The 18,612-nt window shown below is 43.4% G+C and overlaps 1 protein-coding gene across 15 annotated transcripts in view; it reads right to left on the bottom strand.

Moving 5' to 3' along the window:
- LOC129864066 (guanine nucleotide exchange factor VAV2-like) overlaps nt 1-7,117 on the bottom strand; it is a 249,802-nt gene extending 242,685 nt beyond the window's left edge. For 13 of the 15 annotated variants that reach the window (XM_055936637.1, XM_055936632.1, XM_055936630.1 and 10 more), the window contains exon 1: nt 5,867-7,117. In XM_055936637.1, coding sequence (XP_055792612.1) covers nt 5,867-6,070 — 204 coding nt within the window. In that variant the 5' untranslated portion in view covers nt 6,071-7,117. The remainder of the gene's footprint in view (nt 1-5,866) is intronic. The other 2 variants (XM_055936636.1, XM_055936627.1) reach the window with 1 other exon arrangement.
- Between the last annotated feature and the right edge of the window lie 11,495 nt (nt 7,118-18,612).

Genomic DNA, 18,612 nt, shown 5'->3' on the forward strand with positions numbered 1-18,612 from the left:
TAGAGTACAGTAAGTCACCACTGGGCACTGCATCATGGGAGTGAATCATATACTTTTCCTTGGGCATGGAGATAGAGAAAATATGAAGCAGCTTATCTCTCCCCCAGAGAGGAGGAGGAGGTGTTTAGAATGAGATAGGGAACTTCTGTTCCTCTCCCTGCAGCACTATCCAGATTGTTATCAGACTCCTCCACCACCGAATGATGCAGCCAGATTCAATCTACCATCACAAACAAACATGGCTCCAGCAGGCAACAATACTGGATCAACATCAGCTCAACACTGAGTGAGTAATATCTGTCAATGTTGACAACAATGAATGCTGTCAGTCAGTCAAAGACACATAATCAGAAAAAGTGTCATGAAAGAAGAGAGAGAACTTTTAGGCGGGGGTACTCTGAGCCATCTGTTTTGTCCCGCCACACAGACGGCTCTGTGCCCTTCTCTCCCTCTGTCCATCCATCCCCTCTCTCTCTCTCTCCCTCTCTGTTGCCCAACAGAGCGTGCTTTAAAAACAGTCAGGCTTCGTTCCCCAGCACGTCCATGCTAATCACCCACAACAAGCACCCTGCAGATGGAGCCCTTTATAAACCATATGCTCGCCATAAGCATGTGTATGTCTCCCTCTGCTCTCTCTCGCTCTCATTCTGGTATAGTGTTTAGTAGGATGGCATGTCACTAGTGATTCGGGTCGGATGGTCCTCTGCACTGTCACAGTGAATAATTTCTCTCCATGTTAAGTTTTGTTGGAGCCTTGGACTTGTTCTGGGTGTTTGTTTTTTTTACTGACAAAATTGAGAAAAGCTCTGCTTTGTGAATGACACGTTCTTATTCCAAGAAGCAGAAACAAAGCATGGAGCCTTTACATGAATCAGCTTTCTCCATGTCGAGATGGTTGACCATATGGAGAAAAGCTTTATCTTGAGAATGACATGGTCTTTATTCGTAACAGAAACACAGTATGGAGGCTTGACATGACATCACCTGCTTTTTTCCTCCCTCCTTGTCACTTTGACAGCCTTGCTCTGTTCCGTGGAGTTCCCCATATTTCCAGTGATCTCATGTTTTCAGACTACCACCACAGCAGTCCCTCAGGAATGTGCAGAGAAGAATGAAGGAACGGATGAATGTTCCAGCGCCAGCAGCCTCAATGCAGGACTTTAGCAATGTGCACAATACCTGTGACTGAGGACCATAGATGCCTGGTCTAGCCTGTAGCGAATGAACACTTCCATCAGCTGAGGTTTTTGTCCTGACTTGTGCATTGAGTGAAGAAAGCAAGTCATAACCTCAGAATAAACCTACCCCTATTCCCTCCTTTTCAATCCCATTAACTTTCGCTGGTGGAGTCACAGCTGTGCGACCCAGGAAGTGTTCATAACGAGGTCCATTAGTGGTATTACCTGCATCCAGCTGCCGAGGGGTCATGGGGGCAACAGTGGACCAAACGCACAGATTAAATTACCCCAGAGGGAAGGAGGAGGGTTAACCACCATCCCCCACACCGGAGTGGTCCCAAGGGAAGCAGACATTAAGGCTGCTGGGAGGTTGGAATTGGTAGGTGGGCTGGAATTATCAATGTTATGTTTCAGTTCACATCCTTACCTTTGATCCCAGCCATCACAACAATTCCCAAGCAGGGATTTCAAAGACTGCAGGGACAAAGCTTTGGAGGTAACATCATTTTGTGTACATTAATGTTTGTATAAAGGGAAATCATGAGGAAAGAATAGAATTAGTGATTGACAGCGCTACCTAGAGAAGATATCTAAATATCCTGTATCCACCATGCAAAGTCTAGTTTAAACTGTGGTAAATACACAAAAGAGGAATGTATCTAATATAATGACCAAAGACCAGACAAATAATGGTGGATAGCGATGTTTTCACCATCCACCACTGTTGTATTTAAACTGAGAGAAATAAGCTCAATTTATGTGAGTGGAAGCGGTAGCCTCAGTGTGTTCTCTAAAGCCCTGCGGAGTATGGAGAGACACCCCCGCTGCTCTGAGAGGAAAGCAGAGACACATCCCCAGGGCTATGCCAGTGGTAATGTAGTCTAAACAGGTACAACACACATACACACACATTCGCATGAGTCATCCCAATGGCATTCGAAGCTGCCTCACTACCAGTTCAAAAAAGGAAAAAGAAAACATTGGCACAACAATACACAGAATGCTTCAGAAAGCTCTCTCTTCAGACAGAGCCTACAGCGAGGTATTCAGGATACACAAAGCTTTGCCATGATCTCAGCTCCACCACCAAACACACAATGCTCATAAGGTATTTTACATGGCAACCTGGAGTGTGTGTTTAAGAGATATTAGAATAGGCCTAATGTAGCTTAAAACAACAAGTATTCTAAAAGGGCAGCCTCATCTGTTGAGATTCAAACCAACGTCAGTGAAACACAAGAATTGATATTCCTTGAAAGTGGTATGAATCAATAGAACACAAAGCGGGCAGAAGTGTATGCATTGAATGGGTAAATCCCAAATACACAATTCATTACCACTGGACAATGGTAAATAAAGAGAGTGTTACGTGTGTGTTACAAGACAAGCCTGATCATGAGAGTAGTATGGCTGTGGGTTTAGCAAACAGTACAAACAGACAATCTCGTATCATTTTTCAGTTGGTACCACTGGTACAAATGTTCATCTTCCACAAGTGTCACAGTCTTCCATAGGGCATAATAAGAGGCTCACACACTACCACCCCTGTCATCTCTTTGCCTCTACATTTTCATCACCATAACAGAAAATAGGTTCATTTATTTATTTTGATGATTTATAACAGTCATGTTCAGAGACAGACTCAGGTACCACTTGGAGCGATTGAGTAATCAATCTTTCATCAAGAGCCAAAAATGTAATGGCCTCCCTTCACCTCCCCTTCATTTGGCAGTGAGGCAGTGAATTAGTGTGTCCTTTACATTAGAGCACACAGCACACACACTGACCTTTTCCATGTCATAAATCACAACCCCCTGTTCTGATGCCAGGATTTTGTTTAACCTAATTTGTCACAGAGGAGCACCCCTCCCACCCACTCTCACTGCAGCCTCACACTTGGGCTGTGGCATGGGATTGGTGGGAGGATCAAAGTGTGTCATGCAGCCCTTGTAATCATGAAACCCACTAGCTATAGAAACACATGGTTGACTAGGCTACCACACACAAACACACACACACACACACAGAGTCAAAGAGGTCACACAGTGTGCCAAACATGTCAATAAGAGTATAATTTCCATCCATCATAAACCGTTTTTATGGCACTTTTGAGGTGTCTTGACACCACAATGAGGTAAGAAATGTGCCGCAAGCAACAATAAACATTGTAAACAAGCCAAAGGTGTGAGAATGGCAAACACTTTTCAAACAAAACGGAGTTGGATGGGAAGAAAGCCATTCAACCCCACCTCCTTCAGTGAATGAATATCAACAGATATGAACCCATCATCCATTTACTGTGGCCATTTTACTGACCTCTCACCATAACCGAATGGCAGTTGTTCAGTAGTCTTTTTTTAGGACAGGCATCAAGATGAATCACAGTTAAAATAGATCTATGCCACAACCCAGTTTCTGTCCGCTGAGCCATTTATGTAAACCTCAGAAGGCTGTGGTTATGCACTCCCTCATTTTGGAATGGGGGACCAGGATGAACTGTGATGACAATATGGGGTGACACCAGCTCTGAGGATGTGAGGCACACCACACACAGACACATTATCACATGGAAGTGAGGGGGGCCCATGTTATGAAAAAGTTAATATGCTGAGGTTAGTACTCAACTAAGCAGGAAGCCACATTCCAAAACTGACTTGAGCTTTCTGCCCACTCAACTGTGTTGACACAACGCCATATGCCCTAACCACTGGGCAAAAACTGTGTTGACACAACGCCATATGCCCTAACCACTGAGCAAAAACTGTGTTACACAACGCCATATGCCCTAACCACTGAGCAAAAACTGTGTTGACACAACGCCATATGCCCTATCCACTGGGCAAAAACTGTGTTACACAACGCCATATGCCCTATCCACTGAGCAAAAACTGTGTTACACAACGCCATATGCCCTATCCACTGAGCAAAAACTGTGTTACACAACGCCATATGCCCTATCCACTGGGCAAAAACTGTGTTACACAATGCCATATGCCCTATCCACTGGGCAAAAACTGTTGACACAACACCATATGCCCTAACCACTGGGCAAAAACTGTTGACACAACGCCATATGCCCTAACCACTGAGCAAAAACTGTGTTACACAACGCCATATGCCCTATCCACTGAGCAAAAACTGTGTTACACAACGCCATATGCCCTATCCACTGAGCAAAAACTGTGTTACACAACGCCATATGCCCTATCCACTGGGCAAAAACTGTGTTACACAATGCCATATGCCCTATCCACTGGGCAAAAACTGTGTTGACACAACGCCATATGCCCTAACCACTGGGCAAAAACTGTTGACACAACGCCATATGACCTAACCACTGGGCAAAAACTGTGTTGACACAACGTGGTTTCCATGTCATTTCAACCAAACAATTGAATTCAACATGGTTGACAACAACCAAAATGTAAATCAAAACTAGACGCTGAACTGAGGTCTGTGCCCAGTGGGTAGTTTCCCCTCAACTTCAAACCAACCACAGTCTTCTGCCTCAACACTCTCCAACCAGTCTCTTCCACGTTGCACCTGAGTCACAGAATAAAGGAAAACCCCTCAAATAGTTTGGTTTGTCTGACCACATACCCTCTTCAGTATTACTACGGGCCTATCGAGACCATGTGCTAACCAAGCCTTAGTAAATGTTCCAGTGAACTATAAAAAGCTGCTGCTGCACTGCAGAGACACACCTTTCACTCGCATGGCAATTATTAAATGTTTCTAATTGTAGCTTATGTTAGAATGATTTAAGTCAATGAAACATCATTTAATGCAATAGTATGGCCCCTGTGGGTTGTGGAGGACATCTGGAACTATCAGTAGTGCTCAACAGTGACACCCCTTGGGTGCAAGAAAGTACACATTTTGGCAAAACTGTACAACACTTCCTCCTGTACAGTTGTGCTGTGGACTGTGGAAAACTGTACAACACTTCCTCCTGTACAGTTGTGCTGTGGACTGTGGAAAACTGTACAACACTTCCTCCTGTACAGTTGTGCTGTGGACTGTGGAAAACTGTACAACACTTCCTCCTGTACAGTTGTGCTGTGGACTGTGGAACTGTTGCATGATTATTGAATGTGAACACTGAGCAAATTGCACTCTGAAGAACGATTTATGCATGCAAAGACTGTTTCAAAACCAGTTGCATGGAAGGCAGGTTAACCATTTACCAATAATGACAGTGATATGACAGTAACATAGGCCTTCGTGCTGTGCATATAGCTAATTGATCCCTGGTGCACTGACCTATGCAGTTGTATAATGCTATGCTACACCTTTTCATGAGGCTAAGAGAAATGTTGCAGTTTTAAAGCTCATTTCCTGCTATTCTACACTTTTTTGCCACATAGCAGATTTTTTGTACTGTTTTGTAGCTCATCTTATGCTTTTGTTCACATTTTGTCATGAGGCTGAATGAAAACATTGCCATTTTAAAGCTCATTTCCTGCTGTTCTACACATTTTGTCTTGAGGCTGAGAGAAAATGTTGCCGTTTTAAAGCTAATTTCCTGTCATTCTACACACTTTGCTATCATATGCTATCTGGGGGGGCAACCTCCAAGGAGGCCCTGGGGCACGTGCCCTGCGTGCCCGTTCGGTGAACCGGCGCGGTAGACAGGTCTTCTATATACAGTCATTCAGACAGGTACCATAGGCGCGACCTTGACATACCTGGGACATCTGGGGTCTGAAGTTGATCTCCTTTAGGTCCACAGACCCCGGTGACAGGTTGTGCAACATCTGGCACAAGAGCACTCCGTCTCGTAGCGCCTGTGCCAAGTCGAACACGGCTGCAGAAGGCCACACGACCCGGTGGTTTGGGGGCAAAACCTTGCAGTCTATCAACCACCGCCCGCATTGCCTCCACTCCTCCATGTCAGCTTGGGGGGAGAGTTCCACAACCAAATTCGACAGCCGCCTCCGCGCGCAATGGAAGCAATACTTCCACCAGTGTTGAAATCCAAATCTTAATGAAAATGTTATTAGTTGTATTATTTCTCCACGTAATAGTGAAACTGATAACTTTATAAATACGGTAAAATAATGTTCCACTTTAGTTTTCCGATTAAGTTTCTATTATTTGCTCCAGCTCACAATATGTCCAGCTCTGTTCAAATAGACTATGTTCAGTGCAGAATAGTCAGAATATGTCCAGTTCGGTCTTTTGGATAAGTGACGTGAGTTTCTGACCAAAAACATGTATAAATTGACGACAAAAATTGAATAAAGTTGATGTAATGCGTAAATTCCCTTCTAAACAGACAGACCAATGTGCACTACCGGGAACACACATTTCCTTTTCTTCATTCTCAAAGTTGGTTTTGCATATCCAAACGGTGTTGGACAGTATAATAAAAATATATGCCCCAATCTCTTCTTCGCTTGTGTATTAAAGCCTATCCAATTTCACTTTTGAACCTATTGTGCAAGCATGCTGTCCAAAACCGATGTCTCCGGAAAAAAATACTTTGAACAGCTAAGGGAATATTTTCAGTTCTGACACTGCTTACAGCGCGACATTCCGTTGTTTTGCGTAGCAACCCAGAGTTTCTAGTTGTTCAGAGCTTCTCTATACAATGTCCTATGCTGCTCTGAAATATAACAATTGCATATCAATGTAAAACACGATGGTAAATCAATCGTCCCTTCTTACGACGCCCCACTCAACATTCAGCCTATCCACAATGCACTCGAAAACAGATTTCACTAACTCCAACAGAAACATGTATAGGAAAAAATCACGTCGCTCTCGTCATTCTCAGAATGCCAAACACCCACTATAATGGAAATAAACGTTTAGAAATGATCCAATAAATCGTTTCTATGTTGTTTCTTGTTTCGTCCTTGTCTTCTCCCTCCTCTTTTTCGTACGGATTGTGATGTTTTGCCAGCCTGGTCTCACAGACGACAAGTAACATAGTAAACGTAAATCTGAGACACTCAAATTAGTGTGATATGTTATATTTGTAGGGTGGTTGGTAGGGTGGATGGGTGGGTGGGCATATATTGCAAACATCTGGCAACCCAACCTGGTCTCAAAGCATTTCGAATTATCTGTATGTAAATCCGAGACACTACATTCAGCAAGATATGTTACAAATTACAAATGTATGATATGTTACAAATTTGGTAAACATACAATATGTTACAAATTTGCTAAATGTCTGATATGTTACAAGTTCCAATTTGTTGTTAGCTAGGTGGCAAGGGGTCAGGGTTAAAACCTGTTAAGGCTAGGGGGTGCTGTTGTCACTATTTATGGAAATCGTGTAATTTTTGAAACGGCTTCCTACAAAATTCTTGATCGTACAATATGCATATTATTATTATTATTGGATAGAAAACAGTCTATAGTTTCTATAGCCGTTGAAATTTTGTCTCTGAGTGGAACAGAACTCATTCTACAGCAATTTCCCTGACATGGAGTCAGATTTCACACATTTTGGCCCCTGTTCTGGAGTCAGTTTTAAGGCCACTGTTATTGCTATGAGTATACGGACACTGCTTATGTCTTCCCCTGGATGCCTTTACGTGATAACGCTTTGAATGGTATCGATTGCCCAATCACAACCCCTATAAAACAAAAACACGTGTAGGTAGGAACTCTTTTCTAGGTGCATCAGGCGCGCGGAGGACACCGACCTACTGTTTTTCCAAGCATTAGTGTAGCCAGTTATATTTCTCCGGTCATATTTCTACTCGTTATAGGAGTTAAAAACATCATAAGGTAGTTAATTTAAAGCGTTTTAGAGCAATTTATATCCGTTTAGTGCGATTTTGGGACATTTATTTCTGAGACACTGTGAATCTCTGGGCACCGTTCCAGTTCATGCCGAACGCAATGTGCATTTCTACATGGCAAGAGGACAGCTTTCGACCAAAAGACGATTAGACCCAAGAAAGGATTCTTTGACCAAGATTCTGATGGAAGAACAGCTCAAAGTAGGAACAATTTATTATGATAAATCGTGTTTCTGTCGAAAAATGTTAATGGCTTAGGACGCCATCTTTTTTGACGTAGCTTCGCTTGGCGCAAACTGTATTGAAAAGTAAGGATAATTTAAAAAATGTAAATCCGCGATTGTATTAAGAATTAAATTGTCTATCAATCGCTGTCCACCCTATATTTTTTAGTCACGTTTATGAGTATTTATGTATACGACTAGATCACTGTCTAATGTGGCGCAGGACATTTTCTGACCAGCTGGGCTACTTTTCTCATTGTCTAACCATGATTTTGGTGGCTAAATATGCACATTTTCGAACAAACTGTATATGTATGTTGTAATGTGATGTTACAGGAGTGTCATCTGAAGAATTCTGAGAAGGTTAGTGAAAAAAAGTTTTTTTATATATTTTGGCGATGTTTACGTTATCGCTCTCTTTGGCTAGAATCAATGTTTACAGTTTACAATTGGCTCATTCATCCCCCTCCTCTCCCCTGTAACTATTCCCCAGGTCGTTGCTGCAAATGAGAACGTGTTCTCAGTCAACTTACCTGGTAAAATAACGGTAAAATAAAAAAAAATAAAAAAAATGCTGGTGTAATGTTTGCACATGTGCTATGCTAATATAACGATTTATTGTGTTTTCGCTGTAAGACACTTAGAAAATCTGAAATATTGTCTGTATTCACAGGATCTGTGTCTTTCGATTAGTGTATGCTGTGTATTTTTACGAAATGTTTGATGATTAGTAGTTAGGTAAACACGTTGCTCATTGTATTTATTCTAGTCCATTTGTGACGGTGGGTGCAATTGTAAACTATAACATCTACCTGAAATATGCACATTTTTCTAACAAAACCTATCCTATACCATAAATATGTTATCAGACTGTCATCTGATGAGCTTTTTTCTTGGTTAGTGGCTATCAATATCTTAGTTTAGCCGAATTGGTGAGCTACTGGTGTTGGTGGACAAAGAAAAGATGGTGGATTATGCTAATGTGTTTAGCTAATAGATTTACATCTTTACATATTGTGTCTTCCCTGTAAAACATTTTAAAAATCGGACATGTTGGCTGGATTCACAAGATCTGTGTCTTTCATTAGCTGTATTGGACTTTAATGTGTGAAAGTTAAATATTAAAAAAAATAATAATAATTGAATTTCGCGGCTCTGCCTTTTCAGTGGGGGTGGGGGGGTGTGCCGCTAGCGGCACCCCGGGGCTAGACAGGTTAAGTTTAGGGTTAAGGTTAGGAGTTAGGTTAAAAGGGGTTAATGTAAGGATTAGGGGCAGTAGCAGTTTGTGGGTAAAATCACTGGGGATGCCAAGCCAGAAAAAAAAAAAACATATGTGTTGTGATAAATGTGTTGTTTGCTCTCTAACCTGTTAGTTCTATGACTTGCGACCATGATATAGGCCTAAGGCCGAGACAATAAGAAGACACAGTTGCAGAATACATTTAACCACACCTTTGTTTCATCACAAAACCGGAGAACAACCTGTGTCCAGTGAAGGTCACAAAGCACATTGTAACAAACAGTTACATGACCTACAGCATGTTCAAGAAAGTTAACGTTTCGGACATTGTCAGACTGCTAAACAACTATTGATTTAGAACCACAGAGATTTACTGCAAGTCGCAAAGTTAAACAGGAGCTACCACCACTAGTCCAGCACCACTAGTCCAGCACCACTAGTCCAGCACCACTAGTCCAGCACCATTTCAACATCATCAAATCACCTATGCTTAGTCTAAACAGTGACAACTAAAAGATACCAAAAACAATTTAGTCCAATCAACATAGGCTGAATATGATGTGGCTGTCAATGGTTCTGATTTGTGTATGTGTGTGTGTGCGTATTTGTGAAAGTAGAAAAAACATATTGACTCAACCTACTTGTGCTCCCGAGTGGCGCAGCGGTCTAAGGCACTACATCGCAGTGCTTGAGGCGTCACTACAGATCCTGGTTTGATTCCAGGCTATATCACAACTGGCTGTGATTGGGAATCCCATTGGGCGGTGCACAATTGGTCCAGAGTTGTTAGGGTTTGGCTGTAATTGTAAATAAGAATTTGTTCTTAACTGACTTGCCTGGTTAAATAAATACAACTTGTAGAGAAATGCCATCCTCCTCTCTTTCATGTTGAAGAAAAGGTCCATGACTTTCATACAGTACACACTTCTATTTTTTGTTGTCCTAGGCTACCTGGCTAAAATGTTGAATACAAACAGTCCAGTTATGCCCTCAGTGAGGCAATCAAACAGGCAAAACATCAGTACAGAGGCAAAGTGGGGTCACAATTCAATGGCTCAGACACAAGTAGTATGTGGCAGGGACTCCAGACAATCATGGATTACAAAGGGAAAACCAGCCACGTCTTGCAACACCGAAGTCTTGCTCCTGGAAAAGATAAACACCTTCTTTGCCCGATTTGAGGATAACACAGTGCCACCGACGCGGGCCGCTCCTGAATACTGTGAGCTCTCGTTCTCCGTGGCCGACGTGAGCAAGACATTTAAGCGTGTTAACCCTCGCAAGGCTGCTGGCCTAGATGGCATCCCTAGCCGTGTCCTCAGAGCATGCGCAGACCAGCTGGCTGGAGTGTTTAAGGACATATTCAATCTCTCCTTATCCCAGTCTGCCGTCCCCACTTGCTGCAAGATGTCCACCATTGTTCCTGTACCAAAGAAAGCCAAGGTATCTGAACTAAATGACTATCGCACAGTAGCACTCACTTCTGTCATCATGAAGTGCTTTGAAAGGCGAGTTAAGGATCATATCACCTCCACCTTACCCGACACCCCAGACGCACTGCAATTTGCATACCACCCCAATAGATCAATGGATGATGCAATAGCCATTGCACTGCACACAGACCTATACCATCTGGACAAAAGGAATACCTATGTAAGAATACTTTTCATTGACGACAGCTCAGCCTTCAACACCATAGTACCCTCCAAGCTCATCACTAAGCTTGGGGCACTGGGACTGAACCCCGCTCTGTGCAACTGGGTCCAGGACTTCCTGATGGCCAGCCCCTAGGTGGTGAAGGTAGGAAACAACATCTTCACTACGTTGATCCTCAACACAGGGGTCCCACAAGGGTAGGTGCACAGCCCCCTCCTGTACTCCCTGTTCACCCATGAATGCGTGGCCACGCACGCCTCCAACTCAATCATCAAGTTTGCAGACGACGCAACATTTGCAGGCATGATTACCAACAACGATGAGACAGCCTACAGGGAGGAGGTCAAGGCCCTGGCGGAGTGGTGCTAGGAAAATAACCTCTCCCTCAACATCAACAAAACGAAGGAGCTGATCATGGAACTTCAGGAGACAGTAGAGGGAGCATCCCCATCGCCGGGGCCGCAGTGGAGAAGCTGAAAAGATTAAAGTTCCTTGACGTACACATCACTGACAATCTGAGATGGTCCACCAACACAGACAGTGTAGTGAAGAAGGCGCAACAGTGCCTTCTTTTGCCTAGGCCCCTAAGACCCTCACCGCCTAGCATGGCAACTGCACCGTCTGCAACCGCAGGGCTCTCCAAAGGGTGGTGCAGTCTTCCCAACACATCAGCGGGGGCGCACTGCCTGTTCTCTAGGACATCTACAGCACCCGCTGTCACAGGAAGGCCAAGAAGATCATCAAGGACCCCTGTTCACCCGCTATCATCCAGAAGGCAAGGTCAGTACAAGTGTATCAATGCTTTGTGACTGAAAAACAGCTTCTATCTCAAGGCCATCAGACTGTTAAATAGCCATCACTAGCCAGCCTCCACCCTGCACGCTGCCCTGAACTTAGTCACTGTCACTAGCCGGCTTTCACCCGGTTACTGAACCCTGCACCTTAATGGCTTCTGCCCAATGTTGATAGACATTGAACACTGGTCACTTTAATAATGAAACACTGGTCACTTTAATAACGTTTACATACTGTTTTACCCATTTAATATGTACAGTGTATTCAGATAGTATTCAGACCCGTTCACTTTTTCCCCATTTTGTTACGTTACAGCCTTAATCAGTCATTTCTTTCCTTATCAGTCTACACACCATACCCCATAATGACAAAGCAAAAACAGGTTTTTATAAATGTTAGCAAATTAATTAAAAAGAAAAAACAGAAATAGCTTATTTACATAAGAATTCAGACCATTTGCTATGACACTCGAAATGGAGCTCAGGTGCATCCTGTTTCCATTGATCATCCTTGAGATGTTTCTTCAACTTGATTGAAGCCACCTGTGGTAAATTCTATTGATTGGACATGATTTGGAAAGGCACACAGCTGTCTATATAAAGTCCCACAGTTGATAGTGCATGTCAGAGCAAAAAACAGGCCATGAGGTCGAAGGAATTGTCCATAGAGCTCATAGATCAGGATTGTAACGAGGCACAGATCTGGAGGAGGGTATCAAAACATTTCTGCAGCATTGAAGGTCCCCAAGAACACAGTGGCCTCCAGCATTCTTAAATGGAAGAAGTTTGGAACCACCAAGACTCTTCCTAGAGCTGGATGCCCAGCCCAACTGAGCAATCGGGGGAGAAGGGCCTTGATCAGGGAGGTGAACAAGAACCCGAAGGTCACTCTGACAGAGATCCAAAGTTCCTCTGTGGAGATGGGAGAACCTTCCAGAATGACACCCATCTGTGCAGCACTCCACCAATCAGGCCTTTATGGTAGGTTGAGTGGCCAACGGAAGCCACTGCTCAGTTAAAGGCACACGACAGCCCGCTTACCAAAAGGCACCTAAAGGACTCTCAGACCATGAGAAACTGATGAAACCAAGATTGAACTCTTTGGCCTGAATGCCAAATCAAATCGAATTTAATTTGTCACATGCGCCGAATACAACAGCTGTAGACCTTACTGTGAAATGCTTACTTACAAGCCCTTAACCAACAACGCGGTTCAAGAAATAGAGTTAAGAAAATATTTACCAAATTAACTAAAGTAAAAAAATAAACTAAAGTAACAATAAAATATCAATAACGAGGCTACACAGAGGGGGTACCGGTACCGAGTCAATGTGCGGGGATACAGGTTAGTTGAGGTAATTTGTACATGTAGGTAGGGGTAAAGTGACTTTGAAATAAACAGCGAGTAGCAGCAGTGTAAAAACAATGGGGTGGGGTCAATGTAGTCCGGGTGGCCATTTGATTAATCATTCTGCAGTCTTATGGCTTAGGGGTAGAAGCTGTTAAGGAGCCTTTTGGACCTAGGTTTGGCGCTCCGGTACCGCTTGCTGTGTGGTAGCAGAAAAGACGGTCTATGATTTGGATGACTGGAGTCTTTGACAATTTTTTGGGCCTTCCTCTGACACTGCCTAGTATATAGGTATTGGATGGCAGGAAGCTTGGCCCCAGTGAAGAACTGAGCCGTACGCAGTACCCTATGTAGAACCTTGCGGTCGGATGCCGAGCAGTTGCCATACCAGGCGGTGATGCAACTGGTCAGGATGTTCTCGATGGTGCAGCTGTAGAACTTTTTGAGGATCTGGGGACCCATGACAAATCTTTTCAATTTCTTGAGGGGGAAAAGGTGTTGTCGTGCCCTCTTCACGACTGTCTTGATGTGTTTGGACTATGATAGTTTGTTGGTGATGTGGACACCAAGGAACTTGAAACTCTCGACTGCTCCACTGGAGCCCCGTCGATGTTAATGGGGGCCTGTTCGGCCCTCCTTTTCCTATAGTCCACAATCAGCTCCTTTGTCTTGCTCACGTTAAGGGAGAGGCTGTTGTCCTGGCACCACACTGTCGGGTCTCTGACCTCCTCAACTATATGCTGTCTCATCGTGGTCGGTGATCAGGCCTACCCCAGTGTTAAGGATCAATGTGGTGGACATGTTGTTAATAAACCTTACCACCTGGGGGTGACCCATCAGGAAGTCCAGGTTCCAGTTGCAGAGGTAGGTGTTTAGTCCCAGGAACCTTAGCTTAGTGATGAGCTTTGTGGGCACTATGGTGTTGAATGCTGAGCTGTAGACAATGAACAGCATTCTCACATAGGTGCTCCTTTCGTCCATGTTGGAAATTGCATTGTGGAGTGCGATGGAGATTGTGTCACCTGTGGATCTGTTGGGGCGGTATGCGAATTAGAGAGGGTCTAGGGTTTCCGGGATGATGGTTTGATGTGAGCCATCACCAGCACTTCATGGCTACCGATGTGCGTGCTATGGGGCGGTAGTCATTTAGGCAGGTTATCTTCGCTTTCTTGGGCACAGGGGCTATGGTGAGCTGCTTGAAACATGTAGGTATTACAGACTCGGGCAGAGAGAGGTTGAAAAAAGACACTAGCCAGTTGATCCGGCATGCCTTGTAAAAAACGTCCTGGTAATCTGTCTGCCCTGCATCCATGTGAATGTTGACCTGTTTAAAGAACTTGCTCACATTGGCTACGGAGAGTGTGATAACACAGTCGTCCGGAACAGCTGGTGCTCTCATGCATGCTTCAGTGTTGCTTGCCTCTATACAAGCATAAAAGGCATTTAGCTCGTCTGGTAGGCTTGCGTCACTGTGCCGCTTGCGGCTGGGTTGTCCTTTGCAGTCCGTAATAGTTTGCAAGCCCTGCCACATCCAACGAGTGTCAGAGCCTGCATTGATTCTTTGCCTGTTTGATGGATCGTCTGAGGGCATATCGGGATTTCTTATAAGCGTCCGAATTAGTGTCTCGCTCCTTGAAAGCGGCAGCTCTAGCCTTTAGCTTGGTGAGGATGTTGCCTGTAATCCATGGCATCTGGTTGGGATATGTACATACGGCCACTGTGAGGATGACGTTTTTGATGCACTTATTGAAGAAGGTGGTGACTGAGGTGGTATACTCCTCAATGCCATTGGATGAATCCTGGAACATATTCCAGTCTGTGCTAGCAAAACAGTCCTGTAGCGTATCATCCGCGTCATCTCACCACTTCCATATTTTATTTATTTATTTAACCTTTATTTAACCAGGTAAGCAAGTTGAGAACAAGTTCTCAATTACGATTGCGACATGGAGCGAGTCACTGGTACTTCTCATTTACAATTGCGACCTGGAGCGAGTCACTGGTACTTCCTGCTTTAGTTTTTGCTTATAAGCATGAATCAGGAGGATATAATTATGGTCAGATGAGATCTGCATATAATGAGATGCTTATATTTCCGCCCTAACAATGGGAGTCCTCCCAAGGCGGGAAGGCAAGCGACAAGCTTAGGTCTAAAATAAGCCCATAGAAATCCATTGGACTTATTTTGCACAGATTTTGGAGAGATTGAAACATCTCGTTTTGCCTCTTCCTCTCTGACACTATGCATGCCTATAAGGAACGGACATTTTCATTAAGAGCTTAATGGAAACATGCAACAATAGCAAGCCTATCATTTTACAGTGAAAATGATATAGCCTATTATTGAACATACAACTCCTGTAACGAAGCAGCTAATAAAACATAATTTTCAAACATTTGCCAAAATGTAATTCGCGGAAAACACAGTTCTAAACAGCACACCTAATGCGAGCGGTTCAATATGTGACAGAGATGAACATCTCCATTAGAAACATAGAAAGAGGGAGAATCTAATAGCAAGTACTATGATGGGTTGCTAATATGACTAGGATTGTGCCTTTGGCTTCTGGGCAACGAAATAAAGTTTATATGAAAACCAATAGAACAGGAGACAAATGCTGGTTAATGGCATGAGGAAGTCTATAAAATAACTGCCTCCACGTTTCTATGGATGGATTTTCGCCAGGCTACTTTGAAGCAAGGTAAGACATGCCACATTATTTGAAGTAAAGTAAAACGTTCAGGTTTCACAAAATTATACTGCCTCAAGCTCACATTGCAAAGCTATAGGCAGGGTTTGTTTTTGCATCCGAATGGCGAATGGGAGTCACACTTTATGAGTTGAGATTGAGAAATAAAAATAGCTCCTTTTTAATCGTGGCCACCAAAGTTTTCAACACATGATTGCATTTATTATTGTTATTTGTTGCGCAATGACTGGGCTTACAAAACCAGGTTTCACTCCAGTAGCCTACACGCTTTTTTGAGGAGCTACTCTCGCGCAGTCTGACAGGAATAGGCTATTCCACTCATCAAACTAGGCTCTGTATGATGTGCATGTGTAACAGTATAACTTTACGTCGTCCCCTCGCCCCGACACGGGCGCGAACCAGGGACCCTCTGCACACATCAACAACGGTCGCCCACGAAGCATCGTTACCCATCGCTCCACAAAGGCCACGGCCCTTGCAAAGCAAGGGGCAACACTACTTAAGTCTCAGAGCAAGTGACGTAACTGATTGAAATGCTACTAGCGCGTACCCGCTAACTAGCTAGCCATTTCACATCCGTTACACTCACCCCCCTTTCAACCTCCTCCTTTTCCGCAGCAACCAGTGATCCGGGTCACGGCACCAATGTAACAGTATAACTTTACGTCGTCCCCTCGCCCCGACACGGGCGCGAACCAGGGACCCTCTGCACACATCAACGACGGTCGCCCACGAAGCATCGTTACCCATCGCTCCACAAAGGCCACGGCCCTTGCAAAGCAAGGGGCAACACTACTTAAGTCTCAGAGCAAGTGACGTAACTGATTGAAATGCTACTAGCGCGTACCCGCTAACTAGCTAGCCATTTCACATCCGTTACACATGTGTAATAAATAAAATGCATGATGACTAACGAAAATACACAAGCGCCAATATAATTACACAAAATTATAGACCGATAAGCATGACTGGTCAAATGTATTTTCAGCGGCTAACCAATTAACGGTTAACCATTAACATTCCTAGTTAGCTAACATGCTAAGTAGTTACAAAGTAGCTAAAAAGTAATTAGGTAGTTTCTAATATAGCTAAAATGCTCAAGTTGTTCTTGATAAGATTCTGAACACACAACCTTTTGGTTGCTCAACCTGGTCTCATAGACTAGACATAACACAGTTAAAGTATATCTGGGACACTCACATTAGTTACATAACACAAATTGGTTACATAACACAGAAAGTTACTTAGGGCAAAACAAAAGGAAAGTGGTTGGTCAGTGTGGATGGGTGAGCTTATACACAAACGTCTAGCAACCCAGAGGTTGCGTGTTTGAATCTCATCACAGACAATTTTAGCTAATAAGCAACTTTTTAACAAATAAAATACAATTTTATTGGTCACATACACATGGTTAGCAGATGTTAATGCGAGTGTAGCGAAATGCTTGTGCTTCTAGTTCCAACAGTGCAGTAATATCTAACAAGTAATATCTAATAATTGCCAACAACTATCTACTACACACAAATCTAACAAGTAATCTAACAATTCCCCACCAACTACCTTAATGCACACATCTAAAGGGGTGAATGAAAATATGTACATATAAATATGTACATATTCATATGGAAAAGTCCACAGACCCACTCCAAAAGGCTTTTGGAGCCATCATCAACTCAGTGGGTTTTGTCCAACATGTCTCTGGACCCACTCACTGCCACAGTCATACTCTGGACCTAGTTTTGTCCCATGGAATAAATGTTGTAGATCTTAATGTTTTTCCTCATAATCCTGGACTATCGGACCACCATTTTATTACGTTTACAATCGCAACAAATAATCTGCTCAGACGCCAACCAAGGAGCATCAAAAGTCGTGCTATAAATTCTCAGACAACACAAAGATTCCTTGATGCCCTTCCAGACTCCTTCTGCCTACCCAAGGACGTCAGAGGACAAAAATCAGTTAACCACCTAACTGAGGAACTCAATTTAATCTTGCGCAATATCCTAGATGCAGTTGCACCCCTAAAAACTAAAAACATTTGTCATAAGAAACTAGCTCCCTGGTATACAGAAAATACCCGAGCTCTGAAGTTGGCTTCCAGAAAATTGGAACGGAAATGGCGCCACACCAAACTGGAAGTCTTCCGACTAGCTTGGAAAGACAGTACCGTGCAGTATCGAAGAGCCCTCACTGCTGCTCGATCATCCTACTTTTCCAACTTTATTGAGGAAAATAAGAACAATCCAAAATGTATTTTTGATACTGTTGCAAAGCTAACTAAAAAGCAGCATTCCCCAAGTGAGGATGGCTTTCACTTCAGCAGTAATTAATTCATGAACTTCTTTGAGGAAAAGATCATGATCATTAGAAAGCAAATTACAGACTCCTCTTTAAATCTGCGTATTCCTCCAAAGCTTAGCTGTCCTGAGTCTGCACAACTCTGCCAGGACCTAGGATCAAGAGAGACACTTAAGTGTTTTAGTACTATATCTCTTGACACAATGATGAAAATAATCATGGCCTCTAAACCTTCAAGCTGCATACTGGATCCTATTCCAACTAAACTACTGAAAGAGCTGCTTCATGTGCTTGGCCCTCCTATGTTGAACATAATAAACGGCTCTCTATCCACCGGATGTGTACCAAACTCACTAAAAGTGGCAGTAATAAAGCCTCTCTTGAAAAAGACAAACCTTGACC

This window comes from Salvelinus fontinalis, chromosome 10 (assembly GCF_029448725.1).
Source record: "Salvelinus fontinalis isolate EN_2023a chromosome 10, ASM2944872v1, whole genome shotgun sequence".
In the NCBI taxonomy this organism is placed as follows: Eukaryota; Metazoa; Chordata; class Actinopteri; order Salmoniformes; family Salmonidae; genus Salvelinus; species Salvelinus fontinalis.